The following is a 21,307-nucleotide window of genomic DNA, read 5'->3' on the forward strand; positions in this document are numbered from 1 at the left end:
GATGGAATTGTGTTGGAGACTCCCACCCACCTTTATGTAGTTTAAACAGGACATGCACAGTTTAATAAACCCATCATTTCAGCGACAGGTGGTCCCCCTGGAAAAAGCTCGCCAAGTTATCCGAATCATAGCTAGCTAAAAACATACCACCTCCATATTTGATGACTTTTCACATTAAGAGAACAGTGTCAAGAAGGTGATTAAAAATTAGAGAGGCACATGCAATCAGGAACAACACACAGGCTTTCACCTCCACTCCTATATTGGTGTGGAACAGGAGAAAGGACTTTAACCATGCAAATATACAATTATTAATCACCACATTACTGGACAGAGGGAAAAACTAGCAGTCAAAGCCTCCAAATTTGTACCCCCTTCTCCATTTTCAGGGATTAAGATAATCTCGGATTTAATGCTGGGATGCAAATAAACTGGTATATACCACAGGATCAAGATTGGATATTTTCCCCTCCACAGAGTCTGGAGACTTATGTTGCAAAAATCTCATGGGTTTCTTTTTTTCCATTTTTTTTAATTCATTTTTATTTACATATTTTGTGGCAGATGTCTTATTAATTTTTTTCACAGCTCCCAGTTACACACATGTCAGCATACCTGTATGCCCCAGTTACACGCATGTGAGCATACCTGTGTGTTTTGTTTATTTTATTCATATTTTATTTTTAAATATAATAGCAGCCCCTTAGATGTTTAAGCAGCCCCTGCTGAGCCCCCCACAGCAGCTCCGGATGGCAAGTTGAGTTTGTGTGGGTTCGGTAAAGTACTAAGCACGACTGTGCAGTAAATATTTTGGTTATTGCGCCCCTGCCTTAGTGGAGCTTACCACTCTACAGTCGAAACTCATTTCATACTATAAGTAGGACTGTGGGAGGAAGCAATGCTAACCTCTGTGCCCACAGCATGCCTCAGCCTGGCAAGCCAGACATCTTCCTGGCTGTAAGCCACCATGAGACTCCATACTGGGCTTTATTCAGTAACTGTTTGTGCCTCAAAAGAGCTCCTGGCCCATCTAGTGCTGCAGTGCAATGGAAAGCTGATGCAAGGCAAGATCACTGAAACTCTGTTTTTCTAACACTGCAAGGTCTTCCGATAACCCTATGCATCCCTTAGGAAAAGAAGATCCCTGTACAACAAATGTGCATCTTCTAAATAAATAATCCCAAAATGTGGAACATCAATAATAAATCAAAATTAATGTTGACTAATTGGACCCATTCATTTGAGTGAGTCCCTAACATGAAATAATTGAGAAGAACCTCTCTCTCCAAATCTCCGGCAGAAAATCTCACTTTTACCACTCTGACAGTTGTGCTGGATTATGCTTCAGTTTCTTCTGAATCACACTGACTTTGCCCACAATTGTGGTGTCTCCTCACTTTACTTAAAAACACTTCAGCAATTTCCATTTCCACCTTTGCGGCTAGTTTTCACAAATCTGTCTGTGATGTTGAAGCTTGTTTTATATCTTCTCTAGGCTTTCATTTAAACCTAGGATCAAGTACAGCAGCACCCCTGGAATTATACGGCAGCACCCCTGGACTTATACAGCATAGGCAGCACCCCTGGAGAATTACACAGCATAGCAGACAGGCAACAGCACCCCTGAAATGGCAGTGGGGAAACATTTCTAGGCTGATAGGGCACCCCATATAAGGCAGCACCCCTGGAATGATGTGGCAAAGAAAAGACATGCAAGATTGAATTGTCCTTGGGCCCTCTCACCCACCCTTATGTTGTATAAACAGAACATGCACACTTTAACAAACCAATCATTTCAGCGACAGGGTCTGCCACATGACTGTGGCTGAAATGATTGGTTTGTTTGGGCCCCCACCAAAAAAGAAGCAATTCATTTCTCCTTGCAAAAACTGGCTCTACAGTGGCAAGATTTTTTCCTCATCCTCTGATTCCCCCCCTTTAGTGTTTACATCCTCATCCTCACAGAGAAATACTATTCAAACAAACAAATCACATCATTTAGGTGTCAGTGGACTGTTTTCGCTATTACCTTAAGTTTCTGAACTTCACAATGACTTATGATGAATGTGCTGCAGGTGACGTATAAAGTAGGATATTCCTAAGTGGTTTACATCCTTACCTCTACTAATTATGGATAGACAAAGGCAACAGATGGCTTGACACCTGTTGTCCTGATTTGTGGAGAAATAATTTCACACTGAAGAGGTGGCTTTTTTGGTATTTTGCCCAGGCATGACAATGTGCTTTTTCATCCTATGGCCAACAACTGTCTCCATTTGTGCCTTATTCAAACAAACCACATCACCATCAGAATCCTCATCGTAAATTTCCTCCGCTGCGCCAACTACATCCATATCCTTCTCATCCAGGTGTACTTCTACAGTGACATCCTCAATCTCATTATCAGCAACTGGACTGGTGTAGCTCCTCCAAGCACTTGCACGGGGCGTGCAAATGGTGGTAGGAGCCTCCTCTTCCCACACAGTGTTGTGAAGGTCAGGTCTAGACATCGCAACCACGGACAGTGCCAGCACCCCTGTATTTTTACAACATCCCTGTATTTTACAGCATACAAGACAAGGCCAGTGTACATTTATTTTCACTGCACCCCTGTATTTTTACAGCATACAGGACCAATGTACTTTTATTTTAACAACAGCACCCCTGAATTTTTACAGCATACAGGGCGAGTGTACATTTATTTTCACTGCACCCATGAATTTTTACTGCAAACAAGACAGTGCTAGTGTACATTGATTTTCACTGCACCCTTGAATTTTTACAGCTTACAGGGCCTGTGTACATTTATTATCAGTGCACCGCTATATTTTTACAGCATACAAGACCAGTGTACTTTTATTTTAACAACAGCACCCCTGAATTTTTACAGCATACAGGGCGAGTGTACATTTATTTTCATTGCACCCAATAATTTTTACAGCATACAAGACAGTGCCAGTGTACAATGATTTTCACTGCACCCCTGAATTATTACATCATACATGACAGGGCCAGTGTACATTGATTTTACTGCACCCCTGAATTTTTACAGCATACAGGGCCAGTGTAATATTATTTTATCAGCAATACCCCTATATTTTTACAGTATAAAGTACCAGTGTGCTTTTAATTTTTAACAACAGCACTCATGAATTTTTACAGCATACAGGGCCAGTGTAATGTTATTTTAACAGCAGCACCCCTTTTTACAGCATATAGGAGCAGTGTGCTTTTATTTTTTAACAACTGCACCCCTGAATTTTTACAGTATACAGGGCCAATGTAATGTTATTTTAACAGCAGCACCCCAATATTTTACAGCATACAGGAGGACAGTGCCCCTGATCCCTGTACAACACAGTGACAGCCAGGACAGCAACACCCATGTTCAGCTGCAGCACCCCTAATACAGCACAGATACACCACAGTGACTGCAGCAGCAACCCTACAGAGCACACACTTTCCCCACCTGATGCCAGCACCCACAGAGAGACAGAGGTCTATCTCCCTTACTCTCCAAGTCAGGAGTAAAAATGGCGGAGGTGCATGGCTGATTATATGGAGTCCAAAACCCGTGATAATCTGACAGTCCCAAGCCAGTTTCGGATACTGGCTCGGAGCGTGAAGTTCAGGGTGGGTGGGTAGGGGGTTCGGTTCTCAGGGAACCGAACTGGCTCATCTCTACTCTGAATGTGTGTAATGTGTATGAGTGTGTGTGAGTGTATGTATGTGTGTAAATGAGTGTGTGAGTGACTCCCACTGTGTGTGAGACCCCTCCCCTTGTAGTGTAATCCCCCCTGGAGCCAGCGGCTAGGAGAACTACATTTCCCATTATCCATTGAGCTTCCCAGGAGCCACAAAGCCTTCCAGCAGCCCTGGAGCTTCCCAGCACCAGCAGCACCATCCCCAATGTAAAGCCGGGGGAGACCACTGTGAGCCGCAGAGACCACCAGACAGGTGAGTATCTTTTTTTTTTTAAATCTTGCCACAGACTTTTCATAGCTGACCATTTTTTTAAATTGGTTACCACAGGTACTGGGAGCACACATACTCACAGCAATACAAGATTGATTTTTTTTAACCTTGCTAAACCTCTTGCCCAACTGAACTCCCCCCTAAGACTCTGTAGAATCAGTGATTGAAGACATGAGCAGATTAAGCCTTGGGGGTGCCCGGGGCACTTAAGACAGGTTCTCTGCCTGCACTGTACTGTCCTGCTTACATTCTAGCTGCCTGGTTCTATTGCCTCATAAGAAAGAAAGCTAGTGATGTCAGTATCCTCTTGCTGGGGGGGGTCCCCTGACAAAAGGGGGCCTGGGATACAGATTGCCCTGTACACCCCTTCCTTCCCTCTCTCACACACACACACACACACACACACACACACACACACACACACACACACACACACACACACATTTAAACTGAAACTGCGGAGCCATACCTACACTTTTCCAACAGGTTTAATTGTAAAACTATCAAATTCTATGCACTTAAATTTTCTATACCTTAATTTTCTACTTTGACTACTAGATAGAATAATAATATTTCCTGTTTGATTTAATAGTACCTTCTTTACAATTAATGCAGATCAATGCTTCCTATTCTAATAGGCTATATACAGTAATGCTGAATTTATATTTAATGACAAGAAGTTATTTGTTTTATACAGCCACTAGTTTTAGAAATGTGAAGTGATGCAGTTTATATCAATAAAAAAATATATTTTTACTTATAAAATCTACATAAAGCATCATTTCTTGTCATTTACCTGTATTTTAGAGAATGTAATGTGAGTTAATCTCATCAAACGAAAGTACATACTGTAGCTATATTTTGAATAAAGTTGGTAAGTGAAACAATTGTCATACTTTTGGGTGTATTCTACCCTCTAAATTAAAATGAAGACTATTTTCTCATAATAATATTTCTATGGAAGCTACATAACAACTATCTTAGTTTGTCATTTGCTTGGTTTATGTATTTTCTATAATCTAAGGTTCTACAACACTGTGAAAAGTGAAATGCTACCAAAAAATCAAAATGAAAGAAAAACTTGAATAAGGCATTCGATGTTCATTATGGGGTATATTCAATTAATCCGACAAGTCGGAAACCACGTGAATCTGCGGATTAGCCACGTATCCGCGGATTTTGACGGGTTTTTAGCCCGTTTTCAACAATGCCGATTCGACTTAAAAAAAGTTGGATCGGCATAGTCGGAAACAGGCAGAAACCTGTCGGAAATGCCCGCAAATTGAGTAGTGAAGTGTCAGACTAATTGAATACACCCCTATGTCTAAATCTCCGCAATAAAACGTGAGATGTAAAATAGTACAGAAAAGCTCTTTTTTCTGTATGTTCTAGGATGTGTTGGGCACTGCGGTGATATAATAGCATCAGGTTGACATCTGAAAGTGAGAAGTCAGTAGAGTTTATTTTTTTCTCAATTTGCAATATGGATTACATCCATTACTGTTGATAGAGATCCAGCGTGCCGGAGGATCAAGAGTGGGAATTTATCAAACAGAAGAGGACTGCATCTTAACTGTAATTTTTCTTCGTATAGTGTAGGTATATGGTGTCTTAGCTTACTGTACTTCTATAAATAAAGGATGAACATGGTGGCACTTTGAGATCCTGCTGCCTAATGTTCCTGTGCTGTTCTGGGAAACAATTCATTTAGTGAGCATTCATACTGAACACTTTGGAATGAAATGCAGAAGCAAATGTACCTCACTGGAAATGCCTCTAGAAGATAAATACTCACAATAATAAACCTGCTTTGAATTAAAGCAATATAATTTAAGTGTAAAATTAAAGTCATCAATAAAAATATACTACGTAAAATGCATTTTTGAAAATACTGTACATTGGGTCTAATTCAGAGGCAATCGCTGAAATGGCAGTGATAGCATTCTGTTGTCTTTTGGGGTGTGCGCACACACAGCGGGCGCACTGTGCGTGGGCACTTTCGCAACTCACTGGTGCAATCGTCTCTGCCTGATTGACAGGCAAAGGCGGTCACAGAGCAGGAATGGGAATGCCAACAGCATTAGAATGCCATTGGGCAGGCACAGTCTGGACAACGCAGGTGTGGGGCGGGCCATGGCGGCTGCGACCCAGAACATGGTGGAAAGCTGCCTGTTGCTGCAGCTAGGCTGTGCAGGCAGGGAGCTACTCGTGGGTGCACCTGTGCGGGGGAAGGGGGGTAGGGCCTGACATGCGGGGTGGACTAGCCCTGTGCTGAGCGTCCCCCCGCATGTCTGAGAATCTGATCGTAGATGTGCTAAATTTAGCACATCTACGATCAGGTCTGAATCACCCCCATTAACCCTTAGTATACCAAGGGGGGTCTTTTGAGGATCCTAGAATATTATTTTTTGTGATATAGCCCTACCTATAACAACTATTTTACTCCTGATTTTTCTATGTGTCCAGCATTGGATTAAGATAAATACTGTGTAATTAGGCTTATAAAATGTTCTTCCAAAAAATGTAAATAATAAAAAAACACTATACTGTACTACGTTACAAACGCAGAATTTTTAAATGTGAGAAACACAGGAAAACAACCACCACTGTGACATGTGCTAAGGACTGTAGCGATGGCAAAATACATGAATTGTGATGTATTGTTACCGTAGTAAAATGATATAACTTTTTACAAGAATATACAGTATCCAATCGGATGTAAAAATGTACACACTGTAATGAAGAAGAATATATGGCTTTAATTTCACAATATAAGGGGTGTGAGGTGAATGACTGCGCTGTAATGGATCTTTTAGCATCCTAAGAGAATGCAGGAGTTCCCCAAGAAGGCTCCCAACAAAAATGTGAATCACAAGAAAAAGTAGATTCTCCCTATAGGCGCTAATCCTTGCTTGCAAAAGGGTCATAAGGATATAATAAACCTTATAGAATTGCTGGATACCAATTGAAGTTCACCAAATGTTGGACTACTATTGTAATATATTTTACACAAAATTTATTGTACAAATGACAAATAAAATGATGTAGCAATGGAAATAGATCCTACCAGTACAGGTAGAAGGAGCCGCAGGTGTTGTAATGCAGAGTACCCTAGGAAATACCCTGCATTGGCTTCCAGTTATTGTTTCCCAAAGCAATACAGCGTCCAAAAGTCCAGTAATCCGTGATGGCACAAACAGGATAATGCCTACACGTTTCGGGTCTCCAGGTCCCTTTGTCAAGGCTGAATTACCTGTGTGCCCAAAGTACCTATATTTAAAAGGAAGTCTTGGCCATTCAAAAGTGTCCACATGTGGGATCTCCTTCACTTCCTGTCCGGACTTTACTGGAACCAGAAGTGACGTCGAAAATGCGTTCCACCGCTGACCAGAAGTGCGTTCCACCGCTGACTGGAAGTGCATTCCACCACTGACCGGAAGTGCGTTCCAAATGCCGGGACCAGATATAATTGCGATGTAGAGCTAGAAGTAAATGCGTTCCACTGTGGATCAAGGACGTATTTCCCCTGGTGAAACCGAAAGTGGTTGAGCTGTAGAATTCACTTTTGTCCAACAGACATGGTTCTTACTCCGGATCAGGAGGGAATTTCTTTGTCATGGATATTTTATGGAGCCGGTATAATTTCCACGGTGCTCAAGTATAAAAATTAAAAATAGAAAAAGACACAATTAATAATAGTGAAGTTTAAATGTAAAAAAGCATAAAAAAGCATAATAGGCATTTAGCTTGATGAAAGGGAAATAATTATTAAGTTAATAATAATTAATTGAATGGATGGAGGGGCTGTAAAAAACACTTTATCTCAAAGTCCTGATTGAGACCATTCGGAGAGAGAGTTTGCAGATCAAAAATATTCCTCATTTCTGCCTTTGCTAAGCGGGTTTCAAGGTTCCTGTTTTTCCTGGTGGCTTTAATATGAATAAGGCCTACAAAATATTTTATTGAATTTGGTAAACATTGATGTTCACCTATGCGCGTTTCAGAGCACGTGAAGTCTTGCCAACATAGGACTTCCCACATTCACATGTAATCAAGTAGATGACATTGGTGGTATTGCACGTGAGCGGTGCCACATCTATAAAAGCACCAACCCAATCAGGACAGCTGGTTTTCATAGATGTGGCACCTGCTTAGGATGCAGAAACATCAAAACTGATAAATCCAAATATACAGAAATTTCTGTCAATGGGACAACCATGAAAATACGTGACTTCATCACGTGCAATACCACCAATGTCATCTACTTGATTACATGTGAATGTGGGAAATCCTATGTCGGCAGGACTTCATGTGCTCTGAAAACGTGCATAGGTGAACATCTACGCAATATCAGAAAAGGACTCACGACTCACCATCTCTCAGAACATTTCAAGAATAAACATCAATGTTCACCAAATTCCATAAAATATTTTGTAGGCCTTATTCATATTAAAGCCACCTGGAAAAACAGGAACCTTGAAACTCGCTTAGCAAAGGCAGAAGTGAGGAATATTTTTGATCTGCAAACTCTTTCTCCGAATGGTCTCAATCAGGACTTTGAGATAAAGTGGTTTTTATAGCCCCTCCATCCATTCAATTAATTATTATACATTTAATAATTATTTCCCTTTCATCAAGCTAAATGCCTATTATGCTTTTTATATGCTTTTTTATATTTGAACTTCATTATTATTAATTGTGTCTTTTTCTATTTTTAATTTTTATACTTGAGCACCGTGGAAATTATACCGGCTCCATAAAATATCCATGACAAAGAAATTCCCTCCTGATCAGGAGTAAGAACCATGTCTGTTGGACAAAAGTGAATTCTATAGCTCAACCACTTTCGGTTTCACCAGGGGAAATACGTCCTTTATCCACAGTGGAACACATTTACTTCTAGCTCTACATCGCAATTACATCTGGTCCCGTCATTTGGAATGCACTTCCGGTCAGCGGCTGAACGCACTTCTGGTCAGCGGTGGAACGCATTTCCGACGTCACTTCCGGTTCCGTTAAAGTCCGGACAGGAAGTGATGGAGATCCCACACGTGGACACTTTTGAATGGCCAAGACTTCCATTAAATACAGGTACTTTGGCCACACAGGTAATTCAGCCTTGACAAAGGGACCTGGAGTCCCAAAACGTGTAGGTATTATCCTGTTTGTGCCATCACGGATTACTGGACCTTTGGACGCTGTATTGCTTTGGGAAACAATCACTGGGAGCCAATGCAGGGTATTTCCTGGGGTACTCTGCATTACAACACCTGCGGCTCCTTCTACCTGTACTGTTAGGATCTATTTCCATTGCTACATCATTTTATTTATGTCATTTGTACAATACATTTTGTGTAAAATATTTTACAATAGTAGTCCAACATTTTGGTGAACTTCAATTGGTATCCAGCAATTCTGTAAGGTTTATTATATCCTTATGACCCTTTTGCAAGCAAGGATCAGCGCCTATAGGGAGAATCTACTTTTTCTTGTGATATGGCTTTTATTGGCTAACTACTCTTGAAATAAATAAACAAAATATTTTATGCTAACTGTCGTACCCTTACTAGAATGTATCACTTCAGAAACCCCCAAAACATAATTTTAGTAATTTACTGCATCAAACAGTTGAGAATTAAGACAAAAATCCGTGGGGTCCTCTGAAGACCCCAGCTTGGTAAAGTACAATGATGAGTTAGGTTTGGTATATTAAGGGTTAAACAATCTATTTATTATTGCTGCCAGTGGGCAGTGGTAACTATTTTTATGTGTTGTTGAAAAATGCAGTAACATACTGTATAATGTATTATGTATTATAACCTCTATGTACAATGATATTTGTGTTTTATTTTCTAAATTCAAAGTGATTCACTCCTCTTTGGCATAGGGTAAAGTTACTAAAATGCAGCTTTTGTAAGCCTCCACTTCTCCACTTCATGTTTAACATTTATAATGACTATTAAAAGCAAAACAGAAGATAGTAGTAAAGGTAGTAAATTTACCTCTAAATCTACTTTTGTGTCTGGTGGTAACCCACTGGTTTAAAAAAAATCCCTTATTAACAAAAAGGAACTTGCTCCTTGTAGATCTGCAAAGCACAGGACCATTCTGTAAATATCTCATCCAGAATTACTTTACAGGTTTACTTATGAGAAAATGAATCTGATTGGCTATTTGTGGTTTTATGACATTCCTTTTTTAAAAGAGACTTAGCAATATATATTTATCAATACAATTTATTGTATCAATAGTAAAATGAAATGCATAATAATACAAACATCTGATTATTGATGGCTTACTAGGTCTGTGCTCCGTCTGTAGGAACTATTGTAGTAAAATTAGCTTCCACATATTAGTAAGTCATGCAATAATCATTGTGTCTTTTAAGTAGTTCTGCACCACCTAAAATGTTGACTTACTGTATACCCCTTTTCCATTGCCTAAAAAACCAGGGTAATTGGCGTGTCTAGTCTACCCAGGACGCTGCTCAATGGAAGTGGCTCCAAGGAAAAAATATTAGGTCTACTGAACCAGGATTTTTTCTCGGTTATTGAGCAGGAATTTTAGTGGGTAAAACCCAGTAATTCTGCAGTGGAAACAGCTCTTACCCGTGTTTTTTGACCCGGGTAATTGCAGAAGCTGCTGATTTGTTCTCCCAGGCTCCTCGCTGCTGATGTAATCACCCAGACAACAGCGGAGACATGTCCACATCCTGGGTGAGGCTGTTTATGTGCGCACTCAGATGATATGGGCAGAGAGCGGGCCTTGAGGGAGAGTTGGGTGCACACACACTGGGCACAGAGCGGACCTGGAAGGAGAGCTGTGCACTGGATGTTTGACACAGTCCTCACCCCTCCCTTTTGTTCCCTTTTCTGCGACCTCATCTTTGTGAGACTGAATTAAGGCCACTTTTAATGTCATCCACAGGTTTTACTGTGCTCAATTGGGTTCAGTGGAAATGGAGGTGACTGGGGAAAAACCCGGGAAAATGGGGTCTAAGCTGGGTACTATATACCAAGGTATATTGGCCCTCATTCCGAGTCGTTCGCTCGGTATTTTTCATCGCATCGCAGTGAAATTCCGCTTAGTGCGCATGCGCAATATTCGCACTGCGACTGCGCCAAGTATCTTTGCTATGAAGAAAGTATTTTTACTCACGGCTTTTTCATCGCTCCGGCGAACGTAATGTGATTGACAGGAAATGGGTGTTACTGGGCGGAAACACTGCGTTTTATGGGCGTGTGGCTGAAAACGCTACCGTTTCCGGAAAAAACGCAGGAGTGGCCGGAGAAACGGGGGAGTGGTTGGGCGAACGCTGGGTGTGTTTGTGACGTCAAACCAGGAACGACAAGCACTGAACTGATCGCACAGGCAGAGTAAGTCTGGAGCTACTCTAAAACTGCTAAGTAGTTTGTGATCGCAATATTGCGAATACATCGGTCGCAATTTTAAGATGCTAAGATACACTCCCAGTAGGCGGCGGCTTAGCGTGTGTAACTCTGCTAAATTCGCCTTGCGACCGATCAACTCGGAATGAGGGCCATAGTCGGGCGCTAGAATGGGATGTTTTCCTAGCTGCTGTATAAGGGAGATAGTCAGTCTCCTTACATGTACATAGAGTAAAGAAAAAAGAAAACAGTGCTAAAATCAAATTCCTAAACACATTTAATATAATGGTGTTAAAAAGCAACTTTAAAATTCAATTGAACTAACAAATCTCACATGAGAATAAAATGTCCATTGACCATGGGGATAATAAGACTGGCTAAAAACTGCCACTACTTTGCAACACCTTATGACCGAGTTACTGATTAGTTTGCCAGATTCACACATGAGGACTTTTTTCCTTGCCATCTCACTCCTATCTGGTTTTATACTTATCACTTTATACCTGTAATGATTTTTTAAAGGTATTATGTAAACAAACAGAAATAATCATTCCTAAAATAGATTAGTTAAATAATATAAAAATTAATATTTATTTATTTGGTTTTGATTTATATATGTTACTATTTAGCATTTCTTGTAACATATCTGCTTTGGAAGTTATACAATGAATACCGTGAAGCATTCGGATTCCTTTTATATAATTCGTCTTATTTGTAATGGAGGTATCTGGTGAATATATTGTATACCTTTTCATTATTAGAAATGGGCCTTCTTGATTCCTTTTCGAACAGCCCCTATTATTAGTCATATAAAGTGTATGTTCTACTAAGGGCAAAATTGCCCATACCTTAAATGGTGATTTTGCAGTTTGGGGTTGAACACTAACCCATAACCAATCAATGCTTATTTGGGTCCGGTCATGTGACCAATTAAAAATCTGGTTGTATCACAGGGTATTGTTCCCATCTCTGAGTGGTTTGTGGAGGATCATGCAATCACTTTTATAATTAATTTCAGCTGTATGTTAATTTTCACGGCCCCAAGGCCCTCTATGAACTCCGGACATGTGACCGTACACGTGACATGTCACATGAGCGGACACTATTATGTGACTTTTCATTTCGGTAGTTGAATTCCGGACATGTGACCGCACACGTGACGGGTCACGTGAACGGACACCATCATGTGACTTTTCGATTCGGCCGTTTATAGGCCGAACGAGGTCATGCGGTCCCATGATCCTTTGCTGATTTTAGACATGTGACCGCATATGTAATAGGTCACGTGAACGGGCACTAACTCGTGACTGTCGATTCGGGCTTTTACACGCCGAATGAGGTCACGTGACCGCTACGATGTCATTAGTGGGCGTTACAAAAAAATGCCACATGTCTTATTCCAACCAATAAATTGAATGAAATATGTTCCCATTAGATATAGTCCGGTCATGTGACCCGGACCAATTATAAACAAATTATAAATACTATTGTACTAATACACTATCCAACCAGTTTAAATATATTTTAAACAATCGTTTTGCCTCCTTTATTGTCTAAGATGAATATTTAAATGTTTCTAGTGTGTGTTAAATTGATTAACTTGTTTAGTGTTAGCCAATAGGATGTAAGCATGTTTAGATGTACCATACATATATAAAGGGGATCAGGGCAGTTCATGCACACCTTTGATAAAGCTACCTAGAGTAGCGAAACGCGTCAGAGGAAAACCAACTGCTACATACATCACTACACCAAGAAAGACCTGGAGTTTTACTGCTGCCCTTACAAGATTTTGGAGGACTTTCCCGGTAATTCATCAATCCGGTTCCATTTCCAAGCTTTTCAAGCCCTCTGTGGACCAGGATACCAATAAAATTGCGTGGAGTCTAGCTGCATTCAGACACCATCGCCACGGATCCCTACATAGGAACACAAGGCTGGTAACAATGGACACTCTGTCATACTAAAGTCCTCATGTGTGAATCTGACAAACTAATCAGTAACTCGGTCATAAGGTGTTGCAAAGTAGTGGCAGTTTTTAGCCAATCTTATTATCCACATGGTCAATGGACATTTTATTCTCATGTGAGATTTGTTAGTTCAATTGAATTTTAAAGTTGCTTTTTAACACCATTATATTAAATGTGTTTAGGAATTTGATTTTAGCGCTGTTTTCTTTTTTCTAAGCTGGGTATTACCCAGTAAAATGCCAGGTAATAAATCCCGGGACAGACCCGGGATTTTGGTGGAAAAAGGGTATCATTTGACAATTTAATAAAAATGTATTGTAGGATTACTTTTATAGTTCCTCAATTTCTGCATAAAAATGTGTATATATTGGGCCTGATTCAGCTGGTGCATCTATGTATGCAGGAGCTGTTCTAAAATATGCAAAACTGCAGGAGTCATCTTAAGCAAAAAGATTCCCACTGTCAGTTTCCCTGATTCAATGCTGCATTTGAAGATGCAGCCATTGAATCAGCTGCATAACCATCAAGCATCTGAGTTCATGCTGCTGGAGTACAGATTTGCAAACACCGGAGATGTAAGGAGAAATCTAATTTCCATTGCTCACTGTGTGAAACATACGTAAAATATTCAAATCTGACCATTAGCTCTCCCTGACTTTAAATGGTAAAGAAGCGACTGTTTAATCCTGGACTACGGTTTTAAAATGGCATTTCCTGGCACTGTGAACATCAGTAAATTAACTTTCAATAACAGCCTGGGCATCTAGAGAAGGGGTAACAAAATCAGTGGCCCTGAGAGGGAGAAAAATCTCTTTACTCTGGCCCGTTGTGGGGGCCCGCAGTGGGCCCAGGTCCTGCTGCCCTACCCCTTCCCCATTGCTGACAGCCACACGTCAGGTGGGGAGCAAGGACTGACTGCTGCTGCAGTAGTAGACTCTCTCCCAGGCCAGCAGACAGCACACACTGGCGTGTGCTGGGGAAATAGGAAGCTGCAGTTGCGGCCAATCCTCTCTCCCTGCATGATGAAAGGTAGGGGAATGGTCACGCCTGCCTGCCGCTGCCCACCATTTTGCGACCACATTTAGATTGTATTTTTTAATATTTTGAAAGGAGCAGTCTGGCCATGCCTCCCCTCTTTGGCTACGCTCCCTCTCATGACTGGGTTCCCAGCAAAGCAGTCGGTGCCCCTAAACAAAATCACAACATATAACATTCAAAGTAAATGCTATTTGCTGAGTAGAGATGAGTGAAATTGCAACAAAGCCTTGTTCAAACTGTACTGGCTTTTTCGCAGATGTGCAAAACCACCAGCAATACCACCTTGAGTTCTGACTTTGGCCCAGATTTATCAAGCCTTGGAGAGTGATAAATTGCAAATTGATAAAGTACTAACCAATCAGCTCCTAGCTATAATTTTTCAAACCCAGCCTGTAACATGGTAGCTAGGAGCTGGTTAGCTGGTAATTTATCACGTGCAATTTATTTCAGAATTATTTGTATACCATTCCTCACTTTACTTGTAAATTCACATTAATGGGGTTTGTAGCCTATGAATACAGTCAGAACGAGGACAGTGAGTTCCTTCTGATATGTTGGGCTGGCATTCTGGGACACTTAACGTTAACTTACCCCAGCAAACAGTGTGAACTTTTGTGGCCAAATGCAGAGATAGGTAAAATATTTTGTGCAATGGCTTTATAAATATTTATGGGGTCTATTTACTAAGCCTTGGATGGAGATAAAGTGGACGGAGATAAAGTACCAGCCAATCAGCTCCTAACTGTCATATCACAGGCTGTTTTTGAAAAATAACAGGAGCTGGTTGGTTGGGACTTTATTTCCGTCCACTTTATCTCCATCCAAAGCTTATTAAATAGACCCCTATACAGTGTCTCTATGCATGTCTGAACAGAAGTTCCTCCTAGATTACCTAGTGGATGCAGTATACACTAGAATCTTTAGTTGGGCAAGAGGGGAACCATTATAACAGAAACTTGGCATGTTAATAATAAAAAAAACTTAAAGGTGAAAAGCAAAAAAAATGCTACATCTACAGCGCTGGGATGCCATGAATGAACATACATTAATACTGTATGAAGTGCATAAGGATAAACTATTTTTTGGAAGGGTATGTCAAGGTTATATATTTATATGTGTGATTACATTTTTGATTGGCTATAATCTGTTTATTCTCATAATAACTTTTAGTGGTGTTGTGTGTGTTTATGGGTCTACCCATATGTGTATAGGTAAAATATGTTTATATATTCAGTTGTGTATTAATAATAATACCACATCTGTTAATTGAAGTGCTTCTGTTTTCCATTCACTCACTTCACCTGTCATAAGCTAATTTTATCACTGACAAATAGAAAGGATGTTTCCCTTATAATGAGTAGGAAAAGGAAAGCAGATAGAGGGAATGGAAGACTGTCATGTAATGTAAATGTCACAGTTTGTGTTCTGTTTCATGCTTATGTAATGGAAGCCAAAACCATACTTTGATTCCTCACCTTTATATTCTTGTCCTAGAATATTTCACAGTTAGGATTCAGCACTAAGAATATTTGTATAATTTACCAAAGGTTTGTTGGAAATAATAATTTAAAAAATATATTTTTATTATACATTATGAAATGCTTAATTTGGTTTTCCATTACAGAAAATGGAAGTTGTCTAGCCTTTCAAAGGATGACCTTCATCTGACACTTTGCTCCAAGATCACAACATGGACACCCTTCATAAGGTTCTGCCAAACTCCGAGGAGGCTCATACCACTGTTTATACAGATTTAACAAGTACCAAAACTGGGGGAGATGAAAGTCCAAGGCTTGCAAATCAAAATTCCAACTTTAAGCTGCTTATTAATGAAACCTTAAATGAAGCAGACGTTTCCAGATTTTCTAAGGAATGTCATGAAAATCTAGTAACTGAACAACTGAGACTGGAAGAAGGGAACCAGAGGGTCTTCATCAATATAGCAGGTCTCAGATATGAGACAAAACTTAAAACTCTTAGTGAGTTTCCTGACACACTCCTTGGAGATCCTCATAAAAGAATTCATTATTTTGATTCCATGAGGAATGAATATTTTTTTGATAGAAACCGTCCAAGCTTTGATGGAATTCTGTATTTTTACCAGTCTGGTGGGAAAATACGACGTCCAGCAAATGTCCCAATAGATGTGTTTGCAGATGAAATAGTTTTCTATGAGCTTGGAAATGAAGCATTAGATCAATTTCGAGATGATGAAGGTTTTCTTAAGGATCCAGAAATACCATTACCAAATAATGATTACCATAGACAATTCTGGTTGCTCTTTGAATATCCTGAAAGCTCCAGTGCAGCAAGAGGAATGGCATTGGTTTCAGTTTTGGTCATTGTCATCTCCATACTTATATTCTGTTTAGAGACTTTGCCAGAATTTAGAGAAGAAAGAGACTTTAGCTTATTCAAAAATTCAGGCAATAATACTGAAGGCATGGCATACCTTACCACCTTTACAGATCCTTTCTTCCTGATAGAGACGACTTGCATAATATGGTTTTCGTTTGAGCTTTTGGTTAGGTTTGCCGTATGCCCAAGTACTTCTGAATTCTTTCAGAATATTATGAATATAATTGATGTTGTGTCTATCATTCCATATTTTGTAACACTTATTACAGAACTTGCGCAGCAAACAGAACCCCATGGACAACAAAACATGTCATTAGCCATTTTAAGAATTGTCCGGCTTGTCAGGGTGTTCAGAATTTTTAAGTTGTCAAGACATTCGAAGGGACTTCAGATATTAGGACAAACCCTGAAAGCCAGCATGAGAGAATTGGGTTTGCTAATATTTTTTCTTTTCATAGGTGTCATTTTGTTTTCTAGTGCAGTATATTTTGCAGAAGTTGATGAGCCTCATTCTCAATTTATCAGCATCCCAGATGGCTTTTGGTGGGCAGTAGTAACCATGACAACTGTTGGGTATGGAGATATGTGCCCTATCACATTAGGTGGTAAACTTGTAGGTACTCTGTGTGCTATTGCAGGTGTTTTAACTATTGCCCTTCCAGTTCCAGTAATTGTATCAAATTTTAATTATTTCTATCACAGGGAAACAGACAATGAAGATCGACAAACATTACCCGCGGATGTAGACAAAACTAGTTTAAATAATTTAACGAGATCAGGAAGTACTTCTTCTCTAAAGAAAAATAATGGATCCTGCATAAGTGACAAAAATGGCAAAACTTAAACCTGGCTGTTATTTCTTTTTAATGCAAAGTTCATAGATTTTTTTTATATCGATAAACACTGTATTGCATAATGTTTGTGGCTCATAATTAAAAAGAAAATGAAAAGTTATTTTCCACCACCATGTACAATTATGCTAAATACTTGTATAATATGTTAAAATGTAATTTATTTGTATGTCATTGTCATATATGAAATGTATGGTTTTTTTTTTATAGGAAAATTGTAAAAGATGTTACTAAAATCCAGGGCCGGCTCTACCATTAGGCAGCTTTAGGCAGCTGCCTAGGGGGCCAGCCTCTGAAGGACGCTACTTTATTCATCTAGCAAAAAACTGAAGTCTGTCTCTGTATGTGGCCTCCTCCTTTTATACTGCGCTGGCTGCTACTGCGTTTCTAATCAAGTGCTGCCGCCGCTATCAAGCTGCACCACATAGTGTCTCAGCGCTTAATCCGTGATTACACGTGTAGCATCAAGTCATGTGAAGGCACATAGGGGTAGGATGTAACTATTGCTCCCGAGGGGTGCCACAACGGCTGCTTCTCATAGCCCTGATGCACCTCCTCCAGGCCCTTGTATCCCGGCTCTCCAGCAGCAAGCAGCACCTGACTACATGTCTGCACCCAGCAGCGTTGCTGTAATGCTGCTGCCACTTGTAAAGGGAACTCTGCTGATTACAAGGGAAAACAAGGAAACATCTTAGGGGGCGCTAAGCTGAAGCTTTGCCTATGGTGCAGAGAGACCTTGCACCAGCCCTGCTAAAATCCTGTTCTCTAGTACTATCACAATAATATAATGAAGCTCCATAATTACTGACCTTGCCCCCACATAGCTATATTGTACCTCCCAACATTTGCTGAGGCTGATTCGGGAAAGGCAATGTGTCTAAGGCATCTGCGTGCCTTGCTTACAGTATATCTCCTCCCTCCAAGTGGGTATGGACACACACTACAGAGATATATCTGCTTGGACATTAGAGGTAACATCTCTATAGTTGGTAATCATGTGGGATAGGGAAAGTTATACTGTATTACCAGCTATCCTGGATTTATCACATCTCTCTCATTTGCTGTATGCAGCATGTTAATCAAGTTCAATGATATGTATGTAAATTCCCTTTACTTTATCTCAGAGATCAAAATGAGGAAGGGGTTTCTGTATGATACATACAAATCAGTTGATCATGCTGTCAGTGGTATATATTTGGTATGAACTATAGTTACCTGTTTCCTTATGAGAAAAGCATTTACAGTATGCAGCATGTTACCACAGATAGATTTAATTTAGTGTATCACTAAGCAATCTCAACAATACAAAGAACATAAATTCATTAATTACAATTATTAAAAAACACACATTTGCTTCCGCCTACAAAATAGAAAAATTTTAAGGAAAAAAATTAGCCAGCATGAATATTGGAACACCCGCACATTGCTGACTGACCAACGCTGCTCCCACATGACAAATTAATGTCCCACTGAAGGCGGAAGGTAGACACCACAGGAATGACAGGTAGGAGCCGCCACTGACCACAAGATAAGTCACATAAAAATACCACATTTACATCTTTAGGGTTTGTACTTTCCACAAATTAATTTGGTTCAAAATTTCAGGTTCCAATTTATGCATTGGAAGTGGAACCTTAATGCATTGTCTTAAATTGTAATAACAATAGCTGATATTTTCAATGTGTTCAGTCAACTTGTATATGTTAAGAACACAATATTATGGTATGCTATTTTTGTGGTTTAGGGAACTCTCTTAAGGTGCATATACACTGGGCGTTTTTGCCCAGCGTGTATGTACAGCGATGATTGCTGACATTGATGGGCTGAAAATCGCTCAGTGCATACCCACTGAGCGATTTTCCCCCCTGCCCAGCAATGTCAGCAGGGTGAGCGGCTTTACATAGCAGGACGCTATGGAAAGCTGTCCACCCCGACGTTCATCTGCTGGTAATACCAGCAGATGAACAGCTGCCGCCGGCGAAGAAGTGGAAGTGCACATCAGCGCTCATCGCTCATTGCCGGGGCATACACACTGGGTGCAGAAATAAAATGATACGTGAACTACCACTGGACCAGCGCCTCACTTCTCATGGACAGATATATCCCAACCTCCGTATAACTCCTATTATGGAGAAACTTCCGGGAACATTTTCAGGGATTGTGCCATGAAAAAGAAATGGTATGCAGACATAGTGTGATACTGTATAAAAAGGTGACAGTTTAATACATAACACACATCACATGACCAAACATGACATTTAAAAACAATTAAGAACACAAAAAACCACACTGTGGTGGTACAGAAATTCACTGTTATAACTGGCCTCCTAGGCAAAGATGTTAAGAATGGCTGATTACCGGCTGTAAGTGAGAACTGGCTCACACCAGTTCTAAAAGCATGAATAAATCAGATTAAATCACCAAGCTGCAGCATAGGGATTCCCTGGTCTCAGAACTCCTTTACTCGCCAGATCAGTTCTTTATGCCTTAGCGTCCACACAGGAGGTCAGTCAGAAGAGCACCCACGCGTTGCAACCCTCCTCGGGTCTTTCTCAAGGTCAGCTCCCTGTACCACCACAGTGTGGTTTTTTGTGTTCTTAATTGTTTTTAAATGTCATGTTTGGTCATGTGATGTGTGTTATGTATTAAACTGTCACCTTTTTATACAGTATTACACTATGTCTGCATACCATTTCTTTTTCATGGCACAATCCCTGAAAATGTTCCCGGAAGTTTCTCCATAATAGGAGTTATACGGAGGTTGGGATATATCTGTCCATGAGAAGTGAGGTGCTGGTCCAGTGGTAGTTCACGTATCGTTTTATTTCTGCATTTTGTATTGGGAGGTGGGAAAAGCCTCCCTTGTGATATACCACATTACTAGCTGCCTCTGCGCACTGTCTGGGTTCTTCATACTATCTACATACACACTGGGTGACTTTGAGCTGAAAGCAGCTCAACACACCAAAAGTGAATAATAATAATAATAATAATAATAATAATTTTATTTATATAGCACTCTTTCTCCAATAGGACTCAAGGCGCTTAACAGATACATAGCATAATATAGTACAGAAAATAATTAAGTACATTTTCATAAAATATAGAAGCATGGAGATACTAAAGGGACAATTATGGAAATGCTTGAGTAAACAGGAAAGTCTTGAGTCTACTTTTGAAGGATTCTATAGTTGGGGACTCTCGCACTGTCCGGGAAAGTGAGTTCCATAGAGTCAGAGCCGCATGACTAAAAGCTCGACCCCCAGATGAATTACAGGAGATTCTAGGTACTGCTAAAAGTCCTTCATCTACAGATCGCAGTAATCGAGTGCAGGGTCAGAAGCTGCTTCAGGTACCTTGGGCCCTGGTCATGTAATGCTTTGAAACTCAGTAAGCCAATCTTGAAGATGATTCACCATCTTACAGGCAGCCAGTGAAGTAAGTAGAGGATGGGTGTTATGTGGCTAGAACGGGGCTGGTTGGTTAACAGCCTGGCAGCTGTGTTTTGCACCAGCTGTAAGTGTTGCAATTATTTTGCTGGGAGACCAAGGTAGAGGGCATTACAGTAGTCTAATTGAGATGATACAAATGCATGTATGACTTTTGGCAGATCATCTGAGGGAATTTAGTGCTTGATTCTGGCTATGTTCCTCAGGTAAAAGAATGAGGATTTGATTGTGGCTGATATCTGATGTTCAAGTGTCAAGCAACCATCCAGGACAATGCC

The 21,307-nt window shown here is 40.2% G+C and overlaps 1 protein-coding gene across 1 annotated transcript in view; it reads left to right on the forward strand.

The window, feature by feature from the left end:
• The window catches only part of KCNA10 (potassium voltage-gated channel subfamily A member 10), a 58,229-nt gene extending 38,842 nt beyond the window's left edge, over window positions 1–19,387 (forward strand). The window contains exon 3 of the mRNA XM_063957304.1: window positions 15,996–19,387. Coding sequence (XP_063813374.1) covers window positions 16,062–17,573 — 1,512 coding nt within the window. The 5' untranslated portion in view covers window positions 15,996–16,061 and the 3' untranslated portion in view covers window positions 17,574–19,387. The remainder of the gene's footprint in view (window positions 1–15,995) is intronic.
• Window positions 19,388–21,307: the final 1,920 nt, after the last annotated feature.

Source organism: Pseudophryne corroboree, chromosome 2 (genome assembly GCF_028390025.1).
Source record: "Pseudophryne corroboree isolate aPseCor3 chromosome 2, aPseCor3.hap2, whole genome shotgun sequence".
Lineage (NCBI taxonomy): Eukaryota > Metazoa > Chordata > Amphibia > Anura > Myobatrachidae > Pseudophryne > Pseudophryne corroboree.